This window comes from Diceros bicornis, chromosome 21, assembly GCF_020826845.1.
Source record: "Diceros bicornis minor isolate mBicDic1 chromosome 21, mDicBic1.mat.cur, whole genome shotgun sequence".
NCBI lineage: Eukaryota > Metazoa > Chordata > Mammalia > Perissodactyla > Rhinocerotidae > Diceros > Diceros bicornis.
Window position 1 is genome coordinate 30,359,634 of NC_080760.1, and position 26,135 is coordinate 30,385,768.

General features: G+C 33.5%; 1 protein-coding gene across 3 annotated transcripts in view; it reads right to left on the minus strand.

Moving 5' to 3' along the window:
* CSMD3 (CUB and Sushi multiple domains 3) overlaps positions 1-26,135 on the minus strand; it is a 1,210,091-nt gene that overhangs the window by 1,070,215 nt on the left and 113,741 nt on the right. For all 3 annotated transcript variants that reach the window (XM_058564813.1, XM_058564812.1, XM_058564811.1), the window contains exon 2: positions 11,948-12,170. In XM_058564813.1, the coding sequence (XP_058420796.1) occupies positions 11,948-12,170 (223 nt within the window). The remainder of the gene's footprint in view (positions 1-11,947; positions 12,171-26,135) is intronic.

Below are 26,135 nucleotides of genomic sequence, written 5' to 3' on the forward strand. Positions count from 1 at the left end.
GAACTTCTCACTCTTCTAAGTTCACTCCCTCACCCTGTGCCCTGGACCCCATCTCCTCTCACTTATGGTCACATCCTAGCAACTGTTTCTTTGTCCTTCTGTGTCGTTAAAATTTCTTCTTTATTGAATTATTCCTATTAACCTAAAACATGATTATCTCCCATCAAATAAATATAATGTATAAATAAATATTCATAATCAAAATAACTTGGCATTCCCACATTTCCTTCTAGTATATCCTGTTTTTATGAACTTTCCATTACAAATTCTTTGTATAGACAATGGTCTATAATCATAGTCTCCATTTTGTTTCTTCCTGCTCTCTTTTTAACCTATCCACTTGCATCTGAATTTGTCCCCAACACCACTGGAAAAGATAGCTTTTATCAGCGTTTCACGTGAACTTCATGTTGCCAAATCCAATGGGCAGTTCCCAACTCATTGAACTTGAGGAATGTTTGGCCTTAGCATGTGTCATAAGTGCTCATTGCGCCTCCTTCTGCATTCTTCTCTTTGCTCCTAAGATACCTTGCTCACTTGGTTTGGTCTTACTTCTCTTGCCTGTCACTTTTCCATCCGTCTCTGCAGCTTCTTCCTGATCTCCCTCTTCTCTGGACCTGCACATACTTCAGTTCTCGGACATCTTTTCTTAGTCCCAATATGTTCTCACCCAAAACCATGATTTTAACATTGTTTCTTTCTCCACTCAACTCCAGACACGTGTATCCAAATACTCAGTTGATATTGCTACTTGTGTGCCTAATGGCTTTGGAAAACTAACACAACCAAATCAAACTCCTTATTTCCCTCTCCATCCAAATATGATCATTCTCTATCTTCTTCATCTAGAAAAATACTAGGTCTTTTGTTTTTTTGGTTTTTAATGACAATAAAACCTAGAATTTTCCATGACTCATGTCTCTTTTCCTGCCGTAAATCCAAACCCTCAGGAGTGGCATGTAAACCTAAATGTAGTCAGACAAGGGAAAGGTTCATTGCAATCAGAAAAATACAAATTCAAACCTGAAACAGCATTGTACACACAATGGATTATCAAAAATTAAGATCATTGACAATATCAAGGGTTGAATATGTCCAATATTAAGGCATTGAACATTATAAATCATTCATTATACATTGTTGGTGGTATTGGAAAGTGATGTGACCACTTGGGAAAACAATTTACTTTACACAAATTTGAATGAATTCGAACAGTTGCATCTTCTGTGTACACTGAACCAGCCCTTCCACTCTGAGATTCGAGAGAATCTCTTGCACTCTACCAGAAAATATATACAAGTTTATTTATAGTCACATTATTTGTAACAGGAAAACTGAAAACAATACAAATTTATATCCTTTAGAAAATGGACAAATAAATGGCAATTATTGATAATCAAAGTGTAGTATATGCATAATATTGAGTAAAAATGAATGAAAATGGATGAGAAGTACAGCAATATGCCACAACATGGATGACTCTTAGAAACATTATGTTGAGTCAAAAAAGCAAGTCCCAGAAAACTATAACAGTATGATATATATTTTATAAAACTTACAAATAAGCAAAATTAAACTTTATGTTGTTTAGAGACACATTCATGTATGATTAAACCATATTTTTTAAAAAAGTAAGGAAATGATGGCCATAATACGGGAATGCCTATTATTGGAAGCAGTCTGAGTAAAACCAGGGATGGGATAGGGAAGAAACGAATACTGGCATTGTCCTTGTTAAGTGGTAGGCTTATTGGTGTTCATTCTAATATAAGGCTTCATAATCTCTATGTTATATTGTTGTATGTTTTTACACATAAAATATATTTTTAAGAGTAAAGTGAATATAGGAAATTCATGTGGAAGTATGAACTGACACATTAAACAGTACCAGTATCCCAAGAGATCTGGTGTAGCAGTGAGTTGTATTAATATTTTCCAATGATCACATCTCACCCAGAAATAACTTGACTTTTGTAATTAGAAAACATTATTTGTAAAATGAATGAAATGAGGTTGCTGAGATTGGTTCATGCATTTTAAAAAATACCACAGATGTATTGGTAACTTCTATATTGAGTTATCCTATGCATTTTTTAGCCCTTCTATCCACCAAGCAAAGTGTCACATATATAGCAGGATTCTGAAATTCTATTTTGATTTTCAAATACCTCAAGAAAACAAAATTTAAAAAAAACATAACATACATTGAATTTAATATAGTTTGGAGATAACACTATTTTATCACCAGATTTTACCACTGATTTTGGACAATCCTTACTTTTGGTGTATGAGTGTGTACAAATTTATGACCCCTTCTATTTTCCAAGATTAGTGTTTTTAAATCTGCATTTAGCGAGGAAGATTACTTAGAAAATTATTATATGTTTCTTGTATCCTTGAAATTAATTTCTTTTTGTCTTCCCAAACTTTCACTCAAATTAGTATTATAATCTTTTATAAAATCAATGTGAGTTAAAATTTTTTTAAATAACATTTTTCAATTTATATATAGTTAACATGATATTTTTCTAAAAATACCATTTAAATATCCTTACTATTTCTAAAAAGATGATCCTGCGTGGCCATGCACTTAATTATATATTTTTTATGTTGATAAATTTAATTCTTTTTCTATGTGGGCTCAATATATTCTAGATATCTTAAGAATATCAAACTTGAAACACCTATGAAGGAATAGTTCTCTTTTATACAATCCTTTTTATGACGCAAAAATGCCTTTGGATGCATGTCATGTCATAACAGCAAATAGGCGATTTTTTTTTTAAGTAGATCCTGATATAATCGTGGGTCCTTTTCTTATACCCTTTAATGCTGTTGACTATTTAATTTAGATTTAGTAAAATGACTTTATAAAATAAGTGGTCCCTTATCTGATTCTATAATTGTCTAAAGGAAATCTTCTAATCCATCATTCAAAAATGGTATAGTTGAAAAATGTAAATAAATGTAACTAGTGAGCTGTGCTCTAACCTATTTAAATTTAAACTTAGGCCTCTTGAAAACCTAATTTTGTGATCTTGGAGAAGTTATCAATACTTGTGAAATTTAATTTTCTTGTCTGTATAATAGTATTGGGAAGAATATCTGAAATGATGTTATGAGAGTTGTATATAAATAGCCTGACACAGAGTGTTTATTCAGAAAATTTTGTTTTTAACATATACAGACTATCTGTACCTTCGCTTAGAATATACATATTACCAAATCTAAATGAATTCACAAAGACTTAATCTGTGATATCTAATCTAAAAATTTCAGTTAGGGTTTTAGATTGCTGTGTGAAATTTTCATTTATTAAAATCATTTGCATTTATGAGAACATCAAGTTGTTCTCTGAGATAATCAAGCAGGCATTTTGATTACGCCATTTTACAGATGAAAAAATGAATGTTTGTGGAGGGTGAGTGACTTGTACAAGAAATATTACTTGTTAGTGACTCACAACACCATGTGTAGTTTGCTTTAGGATATCAAGCAGGCTAACAGAAGTAAACCTTTCACAGATTTGCTATAAAACATTGAATAAATATAATCCATGGAACAAAGTATTTAAACTTGCTCATTGACATCTTTTGTTTTATGTTTTAACTCCTGTTTTAATGGTTTAATTTAGTCTGTTTCTTCACTAAAAGCCACCTCAATTCTTTTTGGCCACATGCCTAGTATAAACAACAAATGATTGTCTATACGCTTGAATCCTTGCCTTACTCAGATTTGAAAGAGTCTTTTATGTTGACAAAGAGTTCTAGAAGCCCCATCTGTCCTTGAGATCTATCCAATCATTAATTTGAATACTCCAAAGTGAGTAATGATATCTAAGGAGAAGAGTCATTAACTGCCTAAGGTGCATCAAAACTTTAATTGGCTTTTTTTCTAATTCGCTGGCATGCCCTGTAGCAATGCAATAAGTCTTTAGTAAATTAAAATGTTGGGGAAAAGACTCCTTCATACCTTCGAGATTAATCATAGACCTAAATATAAAGTTTAACATTCTAAAGCTTCAGAAGAAAATACAGGAGACTATCTTTCCCTCTTTGGATAAGCAAATATTTATCAGACTAGATAGAAAGCACCAACAAATAAATATTAATAAATTGGACTTTGTCAAAATTAAAAACTTTAGCTCATCTAAAGATAGTGTAAGAAAATGAAAAAGCAAGTCAGAGATTGGAAGAAAACATTTGCAATGTATATATTTGTCAAGAAAATGGTATAAACATTGCATAAAGACACAATAATATCAAGACAAATGAAAAAACCCAATTAAACATAGGCAAAATATTTGAAAAGACACTTCATAAGATATATCAATAAGTGGTGAATAAGCACATAAAAAACTGCTCAATATTCTTAGTCATCACAGAAATGCAAAATAAAAACACAATAGAAGATTGACAACCTCAAATGGTGAAAATGGTGAGCAATCAGAATTCTCATACAATGATGGCAGAATATAAAATGGGGCAATATTTGGAACTCTGTTTGGGAGGGTTTTTTTTTTAATGAAATTAAACGTTTGTTTACCCACTAACCCAACAATTCCACTACTAAGTATTTATCCAAGAGAAATGAAAATGCATCCACAAAAACACTTGTGCATGAATGTTCATTGTATCTTTATTCAGAGTAGCCCAGAGCTTAAAACAATCCAAATGTTCATTAACAGGAGAATAAACAATTCGTGAAATGAAATGTTACTCAGCAACAAAAAGGAGCAAACTGTTAACACACATAATGTGGGTGAATCTCAAAAACATGCTGGGTGAAAAAGACAAGAAACAAAACAATACATATTGTAACATTCAATTTATATGAATATTTAGAAGGCCAAAACTAACCCATGATGAAATAAACTAGCACAGTAGTAACTTGGGAAGGGGTAGGGATTGACTGGAAAGGAATACAATAGAACTTTCTGGGGTAATGAACATGTTCATATATTAATAAGGCTGTGGGTTACATGAATTTATGTATAGTTTGTTAAAACTTATTTAATTGTATGCTTAAGATCTGAATATTGAGCTGTAGAAAATTTATGCCTCAATTTTAGAATAAAGTTCAATTCTAATAATGTATTTATTAATTTAAGTAATTCAAAATAGAATTCAGTGTTTTCTTTTTTAGTCAACATTGAGAACAAGATGGGCACATATAAGTATGTATACTTAAAGTTTACTCCCATTGATTAGGGCCATTATCTGGACAAAAAAAGAAAGAATTGTTTAGAAAACATTTAAATAATTTTGACGCACACATAATTATTTACGTCATTTTTTTTTGCTTGAGGAAGATTAGCCCTGAGCTAACATCTGTGCCAGTCTTCTTCTACTTTATATGTGGGTCACTGCCACATCCTGGTTGACAAGTGGTGTAAGTCCGTGCCAGGGATCCGAACCCGTGAACCAGGGCCGTCAAGCGGAATGGGCCAAACTTAACCACTATACCACGGGGCAGGCCCCCTACATGTCATGCTTTTTAACTCTAGAAAGTACTTTTGTTCTTCATAATTCCTTTTTCATTATTATTTAAATATGTGGGGCTGGCCCGGTGGCACAAGTGGTTAAAAGCGCATGGTCCGCTGCGGTGGCCCGGGGTTCGCCAGTTCAGATCCCGGGCACTCACCGACGCATTGCTTGTTAAGCCATGTTGTGGCAGCATTCCATATAAAGTAGAAGAAGATGGTCACGGATGTTAGCCCAGGGCCAGTCTTCCTCAGCAAAAAAAACAGGAGGATTGGCATCAGATGTTAACTCAAGGCTGCTCTTCCTCACAAAAAAAAAAAAATATGTAAACTTATATTGTGAATTTGAAAAGTTCAAAAATAAAGTTTCATGATATAGTTTTGGTTTATTTGAAGTTCTAAATTATTGAGAGTGGAATTAGTCAATGCCTATTTTTATAATGATGTTCATTTCTTTCAGTTTGAAATTTAAATTCTAAATCATTAAATGATATATGTCAGGAAAATATTCTTAAAATTTGGAAGAGATATAAAGGAACCAGAATATTAATTTTTTTCTAGTGCCATTGGAAAATCTTAGAAATGAAAGACTAGCAAAAAAATCCTCATAAGCTCATCACAGTGAGATAACCGCAGTTGTCATTTTGGAGTAAAACTTTCGGTTCATAAATACACAAACACACATGCACAAGCTATCTTATTACATTATTATACATACTGTTTTGGAGTTGTTTTTTATTCTAGCTAGTAATATGTTGTAAACTCTTTCCCCATCCATAAAATATTGTTATAAGACATGCTTTCTAATTGCTGGACTTTTCCGTTGGTTGTTTACCAATCTCTATCTTTAAACATTCATGATTTTGCTACTTTAAACAAAACAAAGAAAATTTGTATGTAATTTGGAGAGGGAGACATTTAAAAAGTTTTATTTATGATAAATTTCTTTGAAATTTATATCCTTCAGAAACCACTTCTCATGCAGGAAATTACCTAAATATCTTCACCAACTGTGTCTATAATTGTTTAGGTCTTAGACAATTTTACATTTGAAAAATATTGCATAGTTACTTTCATTTACTTCTTCTGATAGCTAGGAAGATCCATTTTTACTAGTTTCTTATTGTATATTAGCATTTTAACATTTTTTCTTTTGCGAACTCTCTGTTCATATTTTTGTACATTTCTATCTGTATGATTTTAATTTTCACACTAATTTCTAAAAGTTGTTTATATTAAATACATCAAGCCTTTCGTTTTATACATCTTGCAAATAATTTCCTCTGGTAATTATTTAAATATTTATTTTGTTTGAAGTATACTCTGATCATAGAAAATGTTTTTATTCATGGAATCATATCTTACAATGTCTTTATATTTTTTATCATATTTTATAATAATAGGAACTGTCATGTTTCTCTTACTATCTTCTGTGATTTAATCTTCTCTTGTTTTTCTGAATTCATATAGGATTTGTTCCAAATGTCTTCTATTCTTACATCAGCCAATACCACATTCAAACTTATTTTCTAGTACATATTTTTATCTTGCAGTTTAAACTCTCTATTATCATATTTATATATTTTCCTGGTTATTTTCACATGGTAGTTTGACTAACTATTGTGTTATTTTTTCAACTAACTCAAAATACGTTAGGAGTTTTGTATTACAATTTCAAAGAGTGAGAGCTTTACAAAATTTAGTCATTTTACCCATGAATATATAGTTCGGCTATTTTCCATCTTTATGTCTTTCAGCCTAGATTACAATTTTTTTATCATATAAGTTCTATATAATACTTCCTGAGTTTATGTCAACATATTACCTGTTTTGCTATTTGCAGCATAGTATGTTTGCAATTTTTCTCACTCAGCTTTAAGGACATACATAGGTTCAAAGTGAAGGGACGGAAAATAACAAAGAAATGAGCATCTATTTCTAAAGTTGTAATTGAAAAAACAGGAGGTGGTTGTCATAAGGTCATAGTCATAGTGTAGTAATGACCACAACATAAATTTTATCTTCTTAAATTACATACCTCCTCTTTTTATTAAGCATTCTTAAAACCTAACTTTGTTTTTAACAGTAAAATTAAAAAGTGTGAATAAAAATGTTTTGATACTGTGATATATTTTGTTTGTTGACTGGTCTTCAGCCTTCTCCACGCCCCTTTCCGTGATTGAGGTTGGAATGAAATGCTCTTTTTTGAGAATACTTTTTTTTTTTTTTGGTGAGTAAGATTAGCCCTGAGCTAACATCTGTTACCAATCCTCCTCTTTTTGCTGAGGAAGATAGGCCTTGGGCTAACATACATGCTCATCTTCCTCTACTTTATATGTGGGACGCCTGCCACAGCATGGCTTGATAAATGGTGAGTAGGTCTGTGCCTGGGATCCGAACCTGCAAACCCGGGGCCACAGAAGCAGAGAGTGCGAAATCAACCTCTACGCCACTGGGCCAACCCCTTCAGAATACTTTTTACCTAGAGGTGATGATGTGAAGCTGTTATCTGAATTAATGCTGACGCTGATATCTGAATTAATTATGAAAGGAAAAAAAAATATCTTACAATAGGAGAACAATTAAATGAATTGTAGTAAGATTAACTATAAGCACCTAATAAATTGATGCTTACAAAAATTCTAGTCACGTGTGAAATATGTATATTTTAATGTAAGGGGCTTAAATATGGACTTAAAATAGCATATATAGTATGATCCTAAATATATATCTGTCTCTGCTTCATGAGATTAAGGGTGATTTTTTTTTTCCTTTTACCTTTTGGTATAACTTTCTTATTGAGAAAATACAATAGTAGAAAACAAAAAGTAAACAATGCTTACAATTCCCTTTATGCATCAAGTAGACCAATTTGTTATAAATGCACCAGCATCTGCTCTAAGCTAAAGGTATAACTATAAATGAATTCTCTAATGGTGCATTGCTGCAAGTATCACATTTAGCCAACAATATCAATTTTTATTTAATAAATAAGAAAACAGGAAGACAAGCAGCATACTCAGTAATTGGAGATTTGGAGAATAGTTTAAAAATATGAAATTGGGGTTACCAAACCCAACATATCTCTCTATTTATACAAGCAAAATGACAAGACCTGCAAACCCTCTTTTCTGCATTATTGCAAGGCAAGTATAGCAAGCTATTTAAAAAAAATCTATTGGAGTTCATGGAAAGTAACAAAATATAAGCATGAATTTCTGAAAGATAAAGAAGTGCAGACATACCATAAGGACATGTATTAAGTGAGGATGCGAGAAAAACAAAAAACAAGAAAACAGTGAGTCAAAGAGACAGACAAAAAAATGAATCAAATTGTCAGCAGCAGTTTCGATTTCTAATCAAACAGCATACTTTGCATATAAACACAGTAGGGAAGGGCCTGGAGGTTACTCATTGAATTTTTTTTTCTGTCTTGCTAGTTAAAATAAGCTGTAACAATAGCAACAGTATTTCTTTAAGCATGAAGACCAATAGATGCATTATATATCCACAGTGAGCAAAATGATATAGAGTATAAATTAGGATAGAGTCCATGAAATAGATAACAAGAATAAACTTGTAATTTATCTGTTTATATCTTTACATGTTATTTGTTTAAAAGTATTTGTTTTTACTTCTTATTCATTAAATTTTATCTAATATTGCTAAGAAAAATAGGCTTTAATTCATATATCAATATATAAATCAGATTTTATATATATGTGTGTATATATATTTATTGTTGTTGTTTGGGTTTTTATTTATTTTTTACGAGCTTAAGTTCTGAACTCAGACAAATCTAGGTTGCAATGATGATCATGGCTCTTGCTACTTTTAACAATGTTAACTTTGGGCAAGCAATGTTAAGTCTCATTTTCCAAGTTGTAAAATGATGATGATAAAAGAAATCTTTTCACATTGTTTGAGTAGGGGAGCAGTTAAATATAATGAGTACAAAATACTTAGTACAGTGTCAGGTACAGAGCAATCACTCAAAAAATGCTAAAGGTTAGATTTATTGAGTTTTCATTACATTAAAATCCTTATAAAATCTCTGTACATTAAATACCGTTATTCCCCATTTACAGATAAGGAAAGAAAGAAGGATAAAAGTAAATTTATTTTCACCATCTGACAGTCTCTTAACTTTCTGGAGGCCATATTTTTTAAAAAAAAAGAACGAAGGCCAGCCCGGTGGCATAGTGGTTAAGTTCGCGCACTCCACTTTAGCGGCCCAGGGTTCCCAGGCACAGATCCCAGGCGTGGACCTACATCACTCATCAAGCCATGCTGTGGCAGCACCCCACATACAAAAATAGAGGAAGATGGGCACAGATGTTAGTTCAGGGCCACTCTTCCTCAAGCAAAAAGAGGAGGATTCACAACAGGTGTTAGCTCAGGGCCAATCTTCCTCACCAAGAAAAAAAAAAGAGGGTAAAATAAAAATGTGTGTCTCATTTTCAAGGGGATCTAGAGAGGATAGATCCTTGTACAAACAATACTATCAGTGAATTGATAGAAACTACCAGATAATATTTAGAGAGCCTTATTTCTTTTTTATATTTGTACCACTTGTATAGCATATATTGCGGGTTTTAAAGAAAATATTAAAAAGTCTTTGTATTTTTATATACATCAATTTAGCTGATTTGAGAGTCTAAAAAGCATCTTCCTTTTTCTTTTACAGTCTGTAATCTGATTAGACGTGTACAGATGAAGGCAGATACCCACTCCCACACCCACCCACTAGTATAGGCAAGCACACAGGCATACACAGTGCCCCGTGGTGTGGTTTCTATCTTGACTTAGTGCTATGTCATTAACAAAAGACATCTAGCTTTTAATGATATCGGCAATGATGATGAAATAACACTACCAGGTGTGTTTGCCATACTGTATATCTTTGAAATGGATCACTATTAAAAGAGTTAACAGTATAAAAGAAAGAAGAAAAAGAAATTAGAAATACTCAGTAAATGAATATAAGGCAACAAAAAAAAAAAATAAAAAGAAAGAGAAAGAAAAATAGAACCTTACCTGTAATCAATCTAGGGACCTTTTCTTTGCATAGACATAGTTTGAAACAACTCAGGCATTTTTTACTGTCATTTTGACTGGAAACAGTTCAAATTGTGTAATAAAAGGATCTCATATTCATACAGCTCAAGAGATATTCATTCCTCAAGAGATATTCATTCCTCAAGAGATATTCATTTCTCAAGAGATTTTCATTTTCTCAAGAGATATTCAGAAGAGTATGGTGAGACGGACAGCATTCTTTTTATTATTACCATCTTCCAGTTTAAGCACAAACAAGTGGCATGGCTTGCTCAAACAGCTGGTGAGCAACAAACCTAACACTATAATCCAAATCTTACCTCCTGGTGCAGCATTTCCCCCACTATATTATATGTTTTCTTACTAAAAGTGGGAAGATAATATATATCAAATTTTTATTTAAAATGGGAAAAGTCAAAGCAAAAGAAGATGGAAGACTGATGAAAATATAAAAACTTGATACTGATAGATCAGGAAAGCAAGTACACAGTATCAACTACTAGAAAGAGGAACAGAATCACAGAATCATAACTCAAACATAGCCATGTATGTAAAGAGTTCTTAATTCTTACAGGTTAACTGCTTGGAACGTTTTGAATTGGAAGTTAAAAAAATGATTTACTATGGTTAAAGAAAAGTATTCATACATTGATAAAAATCTAGGATTAATGAAATATGCAATATTTGGCACTTCGAATTTGTTGGTTGAATTAGAGTTCATCTATGCTTAAAAGGAGTTTTTGATATGACAGCAAAAATACTTCACGTGTTTAGATATCCTGTTTTCCAAAAAGAAATTCTGAAGAACCATTTAAATAAGAGTCAGGGTGCCAGGTAATTTTCACACCTATTTAATAAACTAGCTTAAAAATAAATAATTTCATTGGTATGGAAAGAAATGTGAGTGTCCCAGTTAGTGACACGAGAGGGGCTATTTTTCAGATATTTAGATATTATAAATCCATACACATTATCTAAAATTAACTTATTTTGCTATCATATGAATATTGATTTTCAAGTGTCTTTGCTATTATCGTATATTAAAATTGGGTACATACTAATGAAAGACACATTACATGGTAGCTTTCACTTTACCAGTTACGCCCATAAAGAATGAAGACTTGAGATAAGTATTTTAACAAACAAAATTCCTTTAACCACTCTAAAGAGGTCACAACTCAATTTACATTCACTTTTTTGAAAGATAATATTAATATACTAGTATTATGAAGTCAGAAATACCAAGCTACTTTGTTCATGGGATGACATATTTCCAAATGAATAATAATTAGATGGTGAATATGACCTTATTATAATCGCACCACAAATGTTAAACATCTTTTTAACATAAACTACTTTTACTCATAAAATATTTTCCCTCCACTTTTCCATTCAAATTACACTAACCTTGTCCTAAAGTTTGTAGGATGAGGATGTCCATCATATAAGGATAAGTAGTCGTATTCCTCTTCTAGAGCAAATGACTGAAAAACAATTTGTATTCTATTTCGTTCTTCTGCTATTATTACCCATGTACAGTTTGCACCATTTGGATATCCATATGGAAAACCAGGGCTTTCTATAGTGCCATTAAGTCCTTTTAAAGTTCCGCCACATGTATAAATAAATCCTGCAACAAAAGACAAATAAACAGACATTAATATTATATAAAACAAGAACAATCTGGAAGACATATTATTTTGAAAAAGCCTTTTCTTTTTCCAAGACCCATGTAACAATAATTTTGTAAATGACAATTTAAGAGCTAGGTAAACTATCTAATTTTTTTTTAAGTGAAACATAATTAGCACAATACGAGAAGACTTGTCATTTATTATACATGTTTTGGTTGGTAATTATAAACTGATGAAATAAAATCCTTTATACTTTTGATTCATTATCCATTACATGATCCAACAGGCAAACACAATCTTATGACACAGTATCTTCTCTGAGGTAGTTTCCAATCTAATTGTAGACACTTATAAACAACATTGAGAATTTAATGATTTCAGTATGCATTTTGGGTCATAAAAAATTAACTCCACTTTTTATTGGCAAAGCATGCTAACTTGTTTGTGTATCCATGTCTCTACCATGTAGCCTATGTACCTTAGGAAAATTTGTCCCACTCTGATTCTAGCAGAGGTGTAAATGGCACAGACTTAAAAAAATCTGTGTAATTGCTCTGTCTTCAACCAGAGTGGTTGGTTCAGGATGGACACAATCCTAAACTAACCACATCAGAGTTAAACCTAAGGTTGGGGAGAAAATATATTGAAAAATTGAATCCTGGGCAACTGATAGCAGCCATTGTAAGAACTTCCGTATTAGTTCTATGGGAAGTCTAAATTACTGAGAGCTTGATTCTTGGAGATCCCTAGAAAAGTTACCATGTTTCTTGAGGAATTAATTTATTTATGAATATACAGTATTCGTTAGTCATATTCGGTAATTTAAAACCATATGATTCATACATGGTCAGAGAAGATGGTCCTCAGAATGTATCTAGACTAGTCTACATGCAATTAAATCTTAGATCTAGAAGTCTGATGAGAATTCTTCACCCAGATGTCATTTCTGCATCTGTGGGTCGTACATAAAGCGTAAGCGCCGTGAAGCTCTAAGTCAGAGATACCGAGCCAGTTTGTGGGAGAGAACTCCATACTACCCAAAGTATCTGTATTTGGAACTGGATGTGGAAAGGCAGGAAATTTGGGATCCTTTCTCTTAGAAGGAATGAGTATATGCTACATAGGTATGGACAGTTTTGAAAAGTGCAAGGAGCCACTCATGGAAGATAGGAAGCCAGAGGTGTAGACTGTGGCAGACAGAGGCTGGTTTGAGATGTTGTACATTCATTCTACACTCTCTTCACAAGAGCACCTTGCTTTTGCCAGGGGAGCCACTTCTCTGTCATCAGCTGTATGCTTCAGAGTAGCTGACGCTTCTGACTCTAGTGGTGAGGTGGGTAGCTCAGGGCCGAACTGATCAGTATAACCCTATCCTCTTAGCATATGTACTTCAGGAATCTACTGACTTTCTCCATAAATGGCAAAATGCTAAGCCTGGGATATCCAGTATGTGATATGGAGCATAGTTCTTGCGATTCTTTTGGCCTTCTAAACTTACCAAGAAGTTGGATAAGGTAGACATTCTAAAAAAGTCAATATTTGCACGTATGCATATATTGTTGCTCACACACCAAAAGTCAAATAGGGCATTTTATGATTTACAATAATAAAAAAAAAAGGAAAGTCCTTTTGAAATTTCTTCTTGCAGAGCAATTACTTTGAAGCCTTAGGTTAATTAGCTATCACCCATTTCTATTAGTTTTCTGCCTGATCAGCTTCCAATTTGAGCTTCATAACTAAATGCAAGCATGAATCCCTTCAGCTACAATCTGATCTGTGGACTGTTTTATATATTCTCAAGCCCCATAACCCTGCTGGTTTTAGAAAAAGGACATATGTCCTAAGAATACATGCTCCAGCTTTGTCCACTAATTCTTCAATCACCTGCTGATTCATGCATTTCAATTCCTTGCCCTTTTTTTTTCTCTTGGCAAATTAGAAATTACACCTATTTTTAAGCTTTCTTTTCTGTTTTCTTCATTCTATTTTCATTTTTGTTTACATTTGTTTGATTAAACATCACATTATTCATAGTAATAGAGTAGATTTTTCCAACAGGAGATTTATAATTTTCACCCTCAAAAAATCAGAAGTAAAAGGAGTTTATAAAAGTAAAACAAAATCTCCCTTCATTTACTTATGCTTCAAAAGATTAGTTGTTGTGATCAGCTTAGTGTTTATCTTTCCAGGGCATTTCTAGGCACGTGCAGATATATGCATATTTCTATGCATTATATACTTTTTTTACAAATAGAGCCAGTCAAATTGTGCATATTTTTCTGAATTTTTTTGTTTATTTTTGTAAAATATCACTATATTCTGAATCCATCTGTATACTTCTACTACATTCTCTTTTAATGACTGCATAGCTTTTTTGGCACATGGTATGCCTATACCGCAATTTATTTAACCCATATCCTATTGATGGCTTCATTTTTTGTGCTTTCAAAGATGTAAAGAGCAACTTTGGATGTATACCCTTGTGAGCCTGTGTGACATACCCTTCAGATGGAATTCCAGAACAGCTATTTAAAAATAGCTGCTTCAGAGTCATTTCTGCGAAGTCCCATATCGGGCTTGACGTGAGTTCAGTTCCATTTTCTTCCTGTTCCTCATATTCTTTTTATTCCTTCTCCTCTTCTTCATCGTCGTCTTCAACTATGAATTGCATTTTCCTGCTTCTTTGAATTTCTAGTACATTTTGACTGATTGTGAGACATTGGGAATACTATGGTTTAGGGACTTTAGATTCTGTTATCGTCCTCCAAAGGTTGCTGATTTTTGATTTAGAAGGGATGTGAATTGTTTTCTTATCATTTTGAACTTGGGTAGTTTTGATTTTATACTTTATACTTTTTTTTTTTGGTGAGGAAGATTGGCCCTGAGCTAACACCTATTGCCAATCTTCCTCTTTTTGCTTGAGGAAGACTGTCTCTGAGCTAACATCTATGCCTGTCTTCCTCTATTTCATATATGGGATGCCGCCACAGCGTGGCTTGATGAGCAGTGTGTAGCTTTGCACCCGGGATCCGATCCCGCGAACCCCAGGCCGCTGAAACACAGTGGGTGAACTTAACTACTATGCCACTGGCCTGGCCCCACTTTATACTCTTCATACTTTGTAATATATGGAGAGTTCAAAGTGTTTGCCAAGCTCTGTAACTTGTCAGGACTCAGTTTCCGAACTTTGTGTCTTTGTGGATCTTGTCAAAGTTTACTTTTAGGTTTGATTGGAGTAGATCTAGAGCAGATATTAGTCTAGAGAGTGGGTTCATATTCCCAAGGCTCCTGGTGTCTCAGCTGGACGTTAGAGATGGGAACAATAGGTTAATTAGGTCTTGCTACTCTAGAAAGACCAGCACTCTAATGATCTGCTAATAATCCCTTCCCTGATACTGCTCAACCTCTGTTTTCTCTGTTCTAGCAATAAACCACAGAGCAGCTGTTATCCAACAATGACTGGATGGTCTCGTCCATGCATCTATAGCATTTTCTTGAGCGATCAATTCATAGTGAATATGCACATCGAATCCTGGGCACCCCTCTCTGCACAACTCTGTCTTCTCTGTGCTCCATTCCACAAACTCTAGTTGCTCTTTTTGTCCCAAATTCTTAAATTTTCCTCCTCAATTCAGTGGGCTCATAGTACTCTGTGCAAACTCCAATTCTTCATGCCACCATTGGGAAATTGTTCCCAGCAGAGAGTTGGTAGGGCTCTAGGGCTGAAGGTATGAAGGGAGAAAACATTGTTCTTGGAACACAGGGAGCTAATTGTTCTGCACACAGAGCTTCCTCCAAGAAAGGAGGAAAAATTTGGCAGCTCCTGCCAGTATCCAATATGGTCATGTAAGAATTTGCTTAAGAATATAGATTATTAAATTTTTTCTTCTTTTCTTTCCTGTCCATATTTTGCCTTTCCTACACAGTACAGAACAATGCAATGACTATTTGTACAGTATTTTTTATGATCTTAAATTTCTTTTGTTTTCTTTTGTGCTGATGATGTTCCACAATAGAACAACATTCACACTGTGTTTACTTTTTCCTTTTTTTCACACGTGTGTTTACTGCAATTGGGCTTTTGTGTCCAATTATATTGACATGGCTCTTTTTTCATCATCAAGAATTCACATTTTTATTGACACACAGCACTTTTATGATAAAGACTGAAAGTAAAGAACTTTGTAGCAATTAACCTTTTTTTATTGTAGTAAACAACACATACTATGAAGTCTATCCTCTTACCAGTTTTGAAGTGTACTGTATTGTTAGCTATATGCACATTGTTGTACAGCAGATCTCTGGAACTTTTTTATCTTGCATGAATGAAATGCTATACCCATTGAACAATAACTCCTAACCTCCTCATGCCCCTCGCCCTGGCAACCACCATTCCACTTTCTGCTTCTATGAATTTAACTACTTAAGTACCTCTTATACATAGAATAATGCAGTATTTACCTTTCCGTGACTAGCTTACTTCACTTAGCACAATATTGTCAAGGTTCATCCATGTGGTAGCATATGTCAGGATTTTCTTCTTTTTTAAAGCTGATTTCCCTTGTATATACATACCTCATTTTCTTTATCTATTCACCCTTCGATGGACATTAGATTGTTTCCACTTCTTGGTTATCATGAATTAATGTTGCAATGAACATGGGAGGGCAAGTATCTGAGATCCTGATTTCAATTCTTTTGGATAAATACCCATAAATGGGATTCCTGGATTATATAGTAGTTCTATTTTCAGTTATTTGAGGAACTTCCATACTGTTTTCCATAGGGGCTGCACCATTTTACATTCTCACAACCTAGGGCACACAGGTTCCAGTTTCTCCACATTCTTGCCAGCATTCATCTTCTATTTTGTTTTTTTCCTGTGAGGAAGACTAGCACTGAGCTAACATCTGATGCCAGTCCTCCTCTTTTTGCTGAGGAAGACTGGCCCTGGGCTAACATCTGTGCCCATCTTCGTCTACTTTATATGGGACACCACCACAGCATGGCTTGACAAGCGGTGCATCGGGGCGTGCCTGGGATCCGAACCTGCGAACCCCGGGCCGCCAAAGGGGAGTGCGCGCACGTAATCGCTGCACTGCCAGGCTGGCCCTTATTTTCTGTCTTTTTGATAATGGTCATTCTAACAGGTGTGAGGCACTATCTAATTGTAGTTTGAATTTGCACGTTTGTGATGATTAGTTATATTCAATATATGTTTATATACTGTTGGCCATTAGTATGTTATTTTTGGAGAAATCTATATCCAAGTCCTTTGCTCATTTTTAAATGAGTTAATTGTTTTTTAGTTATTGAACTACAGGAGTTCTTTATAGATTTTGGATATTAATCCTTTATCAGATAGATGGTTTGCAACTATTTCCTCCCATCTCATAGGTTGCTTTTTTACTCTGTTTTTTGTTTCTTTGCTGCTTTTCTTCTTTTTCTTGAATATTAAGGTAGGAACTTAGATTATTAATTTGAGACTTTTTTCCATTTCTAATGCATGCACTTAGGACAATAAAATGTCTCTCTTAGTACTGCTTTAGCTGCATCCCACACATGTTGATATTTTGTATTTTCATTTTCACTCAGTTTAATGTATTTTTATTTCCTTCGACTTTTCCTTTGTTAAACCCATGGTTATTACAGAAGTGAACTGTTTAGTTTCCAAATGTTTGGAGATTTTCCTAACCTTCTGTTATTGATTTCTAGCTTGATTCCATTGTCATCAGAGAACATACTCCAGATGATTTCAATTCAAAATTATTTACGTTTTATTGCCTAGGATCTGGTCTACCTGAGTATATGCTCCTTGGATGCTTGAAAAGAATGTGTATTCCAATGTGATGACTAGAGTGCTCTGTAAGTGTTGATTACGTCTTGCTGGTTGGTGGTGTGGAGTTCTTCTATCTTCTTGCTGCCCTGCACCTGCAGGCAAGGTATCCTTCTTCCCTGGCTGCTTGTGGATTTTCTTGGTTTTTAGTTTTCAGTTTAATTATGATGTGCATGGCATGTTTTTCTTTGAGTTTATCCAGTTTGGAGTTTACTCAGCTTATTGAATCTGTAGGTTTATGTATCTTGCCAAATTTGGGAAGTTTTCAGTCATTATTTCCTCGAGTACTTCTCTAGCCTTACTCCCTTTCTCGTCTCCTTTCACGAGTCCAATGACATAAATGTTAGATCCTTTATTTCAGTCCCACTAAAGGAGGAACAGGTCCCTGATGCTCTGTTCATTTTAAAATTTTTTATTCTACTTTCTCCCTGTTGTTCAGATTAGGTAATTTCTTTTCTATCTTTGGTTCCTTGATTCTTTCATCTGTTCCCTCCATTCTGCTCTTGAGCCCATCCATTGAGCTTTTCATTTTGGTTATTGTACTTTTTGATCTAACCTTTTGATTTTCTTCTTTATATGTTCTGTTTCTTTGCTGAGACTTTTGATTTCTTTGCTAACATTTTAAATTTTTTTTATTTGTTTCAAGTGTGTTTGTATTGTTTGTTGAGGGATTTCTTTTATCATGACACCTTTAAAATCTTTGTCAGATAATTCTAAAACCTGTCATCTGGTGTTGGCATTCATTGATTGCCTTTTTCATTCAGTTTGAGATCCTGTTGGTTCTTGGTATAACGAATGATTTTTTTTTTATTGCAACTTGTATAATTTCATTTTATGAGATTCTAGATCTTATTTAAATTTCCTGTTTAGTTGGCTTTTTTCTGAGATTGCTTCAGCAGGGAAAGTGGTGGGGAGGCACTGTCTCATTACTGTCAGATGGTAAGAGAAGTCCAGGTTCCCTAATTGGCCTCCATTAACAATCAGGGAGTTGTATTGTTACCAGGGTTGATGGTGATAAAAAAATTTAATGGCAAAAATAAAGTTCTTTCAACAAATGGAGCTGAGACAATTGGATACCCACATGCAAAAGAATGAAGTTAGACACTGTGCCACAAAATACACAAAAATTAACTCAAAATGGATTATAGGCCTAAATATAATACCTAAAACTATAAAACACTTAGAAAAGTACATAGAAGTAAAAGTTAATGACCTTGGGCTAGGCAATGATTTTTTAGATATAACCCTGAAAGCACATGTGACAAAAGAAAATAATAGATAAGTTGGCTTTCATCAAAATTTAAAACTTTTTGTTGTAAGTGATAACATCAAGAAAGCAAAAGAAACAACCTACAGAATGACAGAATATATTTGCAAACCATATATCTGATAAGTCACTTGTATTCAGAATATATAAAGAACTTTTACAACAACAGAGGCAAATAAAATGGAAAAATGAGCAATGCATTTTAATAGACATTTCTCTAAAAATAGACAACAAATGAGCATACGAAAAGATGCTCAGAATCACTAGTCATTAAAGAAATGACCAAAATCACTGGTAATTAGGAAACCGAAACTACATTGAGATGCTAACTACTACATATCCGCTAGCATGGCTACAATTATTTTCAAGGATGTGGAAGAATTTAAAACCTCATACATTGTGTTGGAAATGTAAAATGGTGCAGTCATTTGGAAAAGAATTTAGCAATTCCTTAATATTTTATACAGAGAGTACCATAGGCCTACCAGTTCCATTCTTGGGTATATACCTAAGAGACATGAAAACATATATCCATAAAACACTTGTATACAAATTTTCATAGCAGCATTATTTATAATATCCAAAAAGTGGAAAAAAGCCAAATGTCCACTAACTGATAAACAGATAAAGAAAATGTGGTATAGCCATACAATAGAATATTATTTAGCAGTAAAGAGGAATGAAGTACTGATGCATGTGACAACATGGATGAACCTCAAGAACATTATGCCAAGTGAAATTAGCCAGTGATAAAAGTGCACATATGTAATGGTTTCATTCCAATGAAATTTCCAGGTTAGGCAAATCTATACTGACACAAAATGATTAGTGGTTGCTTAGGGCTGGACAGGGATAAGTGGTTGTGTAGGATGGAATGTGATGCTAATAAGTACAGGGTCTTTCTTTGGGATAATGGCAGTGTTCTCAAATTAGATTGTAGTGATATTTGTGCAACTCTGAATGTACTAAAAACTACTGAATTTGTACACTTTAAATGAGTGAAATTTGTAGTATGTGAATTATATTTCAATAAAGCTATTAAATACGCCAATTAAATGGTTTCTACGAGTTACAGCGTTTGTTATTTCATTAAGCATTCTCTTCTTTTTTGTTCTGTCTCACCTGCAAAAAATATTTTGAGGTGCTGATTTTCTCATAAATCTTCTTTTCAGAAGAATGGCTAGGTGATTTCTTTGTTTATTAAAATTACTTTCTTATTTAATATATACAAATCTTTAAAAATGCAAATTTTTGGGTTTGTATTTATTCATGGTTTATAATTGGAAACTGATCTACCTGGGTTGCATGTAATTTATGGATGATCATTACTAGTAAACCAATGTGTATTTTCATCCTGTTTTAAAACAGCTGCAAGACAAAAAGAAAGATAGTCTCAAGTGAACTAAAATTTTTATAGCGACTGAGTGAAAATGGGAGTAAGAATAAATTAAATGATGCATCACTAATCATTATGACTGCTCCAAACATTTTGCATTCTTCTAAAATCTTATTCTTAGCCGCATCAATTTCAGCAAGTGAATTTTTTTACTTCATTATTTATTGAAAACTTTTATGTCATAAATAAAATTTCTTTCCCTGTACCACAAAAATTTTCCTATGTCATGCTCTATTCACATAGCTCTTCCTCTGATCTTGAAGGAGGGAATTTCTTTTTTCTAACTTATACCTACATGTTCATTATTTGTAGAATTTCCTTTAAGACAAGAGTCACTATTTATGGAAACATCATAAAATATGCAAAAATAAAATAAAACACAAATATTCAATACTTGTTAATTAAGTTGTTCATAAAACTTAACTATCAGAAATTTTCCACGTTGCTGATCACTTAGGTATTTTCTCCTATCCTTATTTAATCAGAGAAACGATCTATGGCGAAATATACTTGCAATATTCCTTGAATTTATGTTATATGTGGCCTTATATAACGTGAAGTCTTTTTGCTATCAGGTTACTTTTTTTTAAATCATTGAAGGAACTTGCTATGTGTTAGGCACCGTGTTGAGCTTCTCTCATACAAGCTGAATACATGGTAATTGTTATAGTTATTATTTCTTTCTTTCCTTTTCTGACAAACTTTTCAATAGAGTCGTGTGAACTCATTGCCTCCAATCTTTCACTTCTCATTCATGAGCCTCCTATTTCGATCCAGCTTTTACGTTTTCACACAGGCATTGACATTGCTGACACTGACATTGCTGACATCTTGATACTTCTAGAATACGTATAGTGTTCTTTTCATGACTCTTCGGCTAATCTGTGATTTTTACAACCTCCTATTCATTTACACGTTTATTTAATCTATGACTGGGATGACATCATACTTAGGTCCTCAAACTGTCTCATTTGGACTCCTTCTGTCGACGTGAACTTCTGTGGTGGACCCTGGGATGCCAGATCCCCATACGGGAGTAAAAGACTATTCTCACAGCTGCCTGGAATGCAGCTGGAAGAGTGCTCTCAGCTGTCAGCCCTCTTTGGGGATTGTCTTTGCTAAGAAAATTGACTAGTCCAAGGTCACACCTTCTTCCAGGGCAGCCCACATCCAGTGATTGATAAATGGGAGAATATAAAGGCCTGAGTCATTCATTCCAACCCAGAACGGTCTAAAGTGGTATTCCTGCTCCAATGTTATCTATGGGATTGGCAGAGCTCTTTATTGGGATTAAATAACACCCTAACTTCTCCCTCTCCCCCACACTGTTCCCTTCCACAGGTATTGATCTAAAGAACAATCCCTAATAAACAGCCATCTCCATTACAGAAACTGCTTCCTGGAGAAGGAAACCTGTGGCATTTCCTCATCTTCAGTCACTTCTGTGCCCAGTCTTTTCCATACATTGTCACGAGAGACATCCTCCTAAAATAGAGCTGACCTCATGGAAAAATCCAAATAAAATCCTTGACTTGCAAGGCAAGTTATATTTTTAGTATTATCTTTCAAAATGTCCCCCGTAAATGGCATTGAAACCTGTGCTTTGGCCACATAATTTCTTCTTCTTTTTTTTTGGATTAAGTCTTGAACTATCTAACCTCCATTTCTTTTTAACATACTGTTTTCCTTAAATGAAACTTATTCTCCCTTCACTTTTGCTAAGTGAAAATTTCAGGTCTTTCAATTTCAAACTCAACCCACTATAAACAGTAAGAACCCCCTAGGAAAATTTTTCTCTCATTTTTTCTAAACTCTTTGGTTATTATTTTATTTTCCTATATGTACTTTCTTTTATTGTTTTCTTTTGGGGGATTATATGATATATCTTCAAATCGATTGAGAGATACAAAAAAACTTCTGGTTTCTAGATAAAGCAAAAGAGAAGAGTAGATGTAACAAACATCATCCAAAATGTATTTAACCATAATAAAAATACTTTTTATATATTTTATTTTAAATTATGTAACTATCAACCATTGATATAGTTTCTGATTTGAGTCACATCTGTGCAATATTATTGCACTAGAAATAAGGAAGTTTAAAATAGTCATTGAAAAACTCCTTTTAAAATTGTACCTGGTTCCATTTCTCTAAAAGATCACTGTATTTTTTTATTATGTATTCTCTTAAGTATGAAGTTATCAATTGAGACTTTCTTGTCTATATTTGTCTCTGTTTTTTTTGTGTGTGAGGAAGATCAGCCCTGAGCTAACATCCATGCTAATCCTCTTCTTTTTGCTGAGGAAGACCGGCCCTGAGCTAAAATCTATTGCCAATCCTCCTCCTTGTTCTCTTTTTTTTTTTCCCCTTTTTCTCCCCAAAGCCCCAGTAGATAGTTGTATGTCATAGTTGCACATCCTTCTAGTGGCTGTATGTGGGACGCCACCTCAGCATGGCTGGACAAGCAGTGTGTCGGTGTGCGCCCAGGATCCGAACCTGGGCCACCAGTAGCGGAGCCCGTGCACTTAACCGCTAAGCCGTGGGGCCAGCCCCTAAATTTGTGTCTTCAATTAAAGTTTAAAATGTAATTCATAGTTTTATTAAAAATACCAGTTTTTCAACAAGCCACAGATTCTGAAGCCAGACATCTTGATTTTACAATCTAGCATGACTTTTGTGCCAATTACTTAATCTCATTATGTCTCAGCTTCCTTGTCTATAAAATAGGGTATAAAGAGTACCTATTTTAAAGATTAAACATGTTAACAACTGCAAATCTCTTTGAACAGTATTTTAAACATAGTGAATATTATATATGTTAGTTCCTCTTTCTCCTCTTCCTCTTATTTTTTACTATGATTATTATTTTTAGCCATTAAATTACCTATCACATAATTTAACTATCCCATTGTTTCTTTGAATTACAACATACAAATTTAAATAAAAACACTAGAAAATCCTATCCCCATTTTGTCAGAGAATGAAAAATGCCTATAGCCCAAATGTATCAAATATGCTAGCAGATGGATGCCTATGAAATATAATTCCATGGCTCTAGTTTAGGTTATCAATAAAAACATATTAAGTTATTTTAGTCTTTTCAGAATAGGAGGACAGTTTGGATCTCAGGACATCCCACAAATGTTAATGTTGAAGTGTCTGCTTCTCGTGAGGGAGAAATTGTAATCTGATATTGGTCAATTTCCCATGTAGATTTGTAAAGAATGTGTATTCTTTATTATTGGGTGAATGCATGCCAGTTGGGTCAGATTTTTTAATTGTGCTGCTTAAATCGTTATTACTCTTACCAATATTTTTTTCCTGTTTTCTTAATCTGTTACTGAGTAACTGTTAAAAATCTCTATGATGTGCATTTTTCCGTTGCTTCTATTTTAGTTTTTGTTTTGTATATTTGGACAGTAAATTATTAGGTAAATACAGTTAAAATTATTAAATAGCCCTGGTGAATTTCCTTGTCTACCATTATGAAATGAACTTTTTTAGATCTGTCAACGGCCATGCCATAAAGTCTACATGACATTAGTATAGATACATTCAGTTGTTTATGTTGGTATCTATACTCATAATTATTATAATATTATACTCAAGGTGGACTTCTTATAAGCAGTGTTTAGTTTTCTTAGCTCATGTGACAGTTTTTACTTTTAAACTGGAGTATTCAATCTATTTAAACTTACTATAATTATATATATTTGTTTTCTGTTTATTCCATCTGTTATTTGTTCCTTTTAGTTCCTCTTTTTGCCCTCTTTTATATTAATCAAGTGTGCGTTTCTATTGCATTTTTCTGTCTATTAGCTTGTTAGTTTCACATTCTGTTAATGGTAACCCTAGAGAATAAAATGTGCATCCTTGATTATTAGGGTCAATTATAAATTAGTACTCATCACTTCTGAAACAAAGCAAGGACATCAGAGCATTATAACTCCACCCCCCTCCCCTGGTATTTGTATTATTGTTTTGGTAGATTTTAATTATACGTATATTATAAACACCCAAAAGACACTATTATTATCTTAATCACTCAACATTCATTTAGATTTATCTACATGTTTACTCATTTCATCATTTTAGTCCTTTCATCTAGGTTTATTTTTCTTCTATCTATCTGAAAAATTTTCTCCAGTGTTTATTATAATTTAATTCTAGCAACAGCTACTTTTTGTTTAGCTTGATTTTTTTTTAAGTTTCATCTGTTTTTCCTAATTGTTTTTGATGGAAGGGTTGGTCCAATACAAGTCACTTACCAGAGCCAGAAGTAGAAATTGCCCTGTGTTGCTTTATCTTTGTTTCTTATCATTTATTCTTCTTCATTCTCTGTCACACCAACCACTCTCTCAGCATCTTTTTCAACCAACATGAATTTTCATTCTAAAAACCTATGTTTAAACTATATTACAATACTCAACTGAAATAATCATTCAGGCAAAAACAATACACAGTGAATTCAATAGTTCAAGGTAATATCATTTACTGAGCAGGGGCTAGGTACCAAACACTATACTGGATATTAGGCCTTAGAAAAATTTTATAACAGTGTTTCAACCCTTAAGCTTCAGACTCTAATGGTAAAAACAGACACAAACAAATAACTTATAAACATATATGACAAGTACTATAACAGGAGTCTTTGAAAAGCTGTCTAAAATATAGGGGCTGGGGAAAATAAAGAAATATTCAAATTTGAGTTGATTCATCAATGAGTTAAACTTGTTATTTGACATTTCATTTTTACTCTAGTTTTGCTAGTATCAGATAAATATATCTTTTAGATTTAAGATAAAAGATGAGATTGTCCAAGGCGTATTTTCTGAAGTGTATCAATTATTCTGCTCCACTGGCATATTGTAGACTGCCATTGCATTTCAAACTTTTCTACTCAGACCATTTTGCATACCCACAATATCTGTTTCTTTGCTTCTTGATGCTAAGAAAGAAATACATTTTCCTTTCTTGAGGTCATTGAACTCTTTTATACTGTAACATCCATGTGTTGATTTGTCCATTTAGTCTGGGATTACTTAGGATATTCACCATATTCCATAATAATGGAATTACCAGACTTGTGGAATAGCCGAAATGTTTCCAGTGGTATTTGAAAGTTTTTAAAGTAAAAGCATCAAGGCAAAAAAAATGGAATAAATTAATCAGTGATGAAAGAACAATTAGGGACAGAATATGCCTCCTGAAATCGGAAACAATCAAGTAACGGAGGAAACGCTATCAATCCGGCAAATGAAATTATCTTAGACAAATATTATCAGATCCCTTGTACATAGTAGCCTGAAATGTCAAAGAGAGGAAATCAATGGTCTCCTGTTGCTTCCTAGCTTCAGTACATGATTCTCTAATGCATTCTCAAAAGCATAGAATTACTACTGTAAATGGATATTCCTTTTGAAAGCTGAAATATTTCTACCACATCAGTTGTAGACTTATAA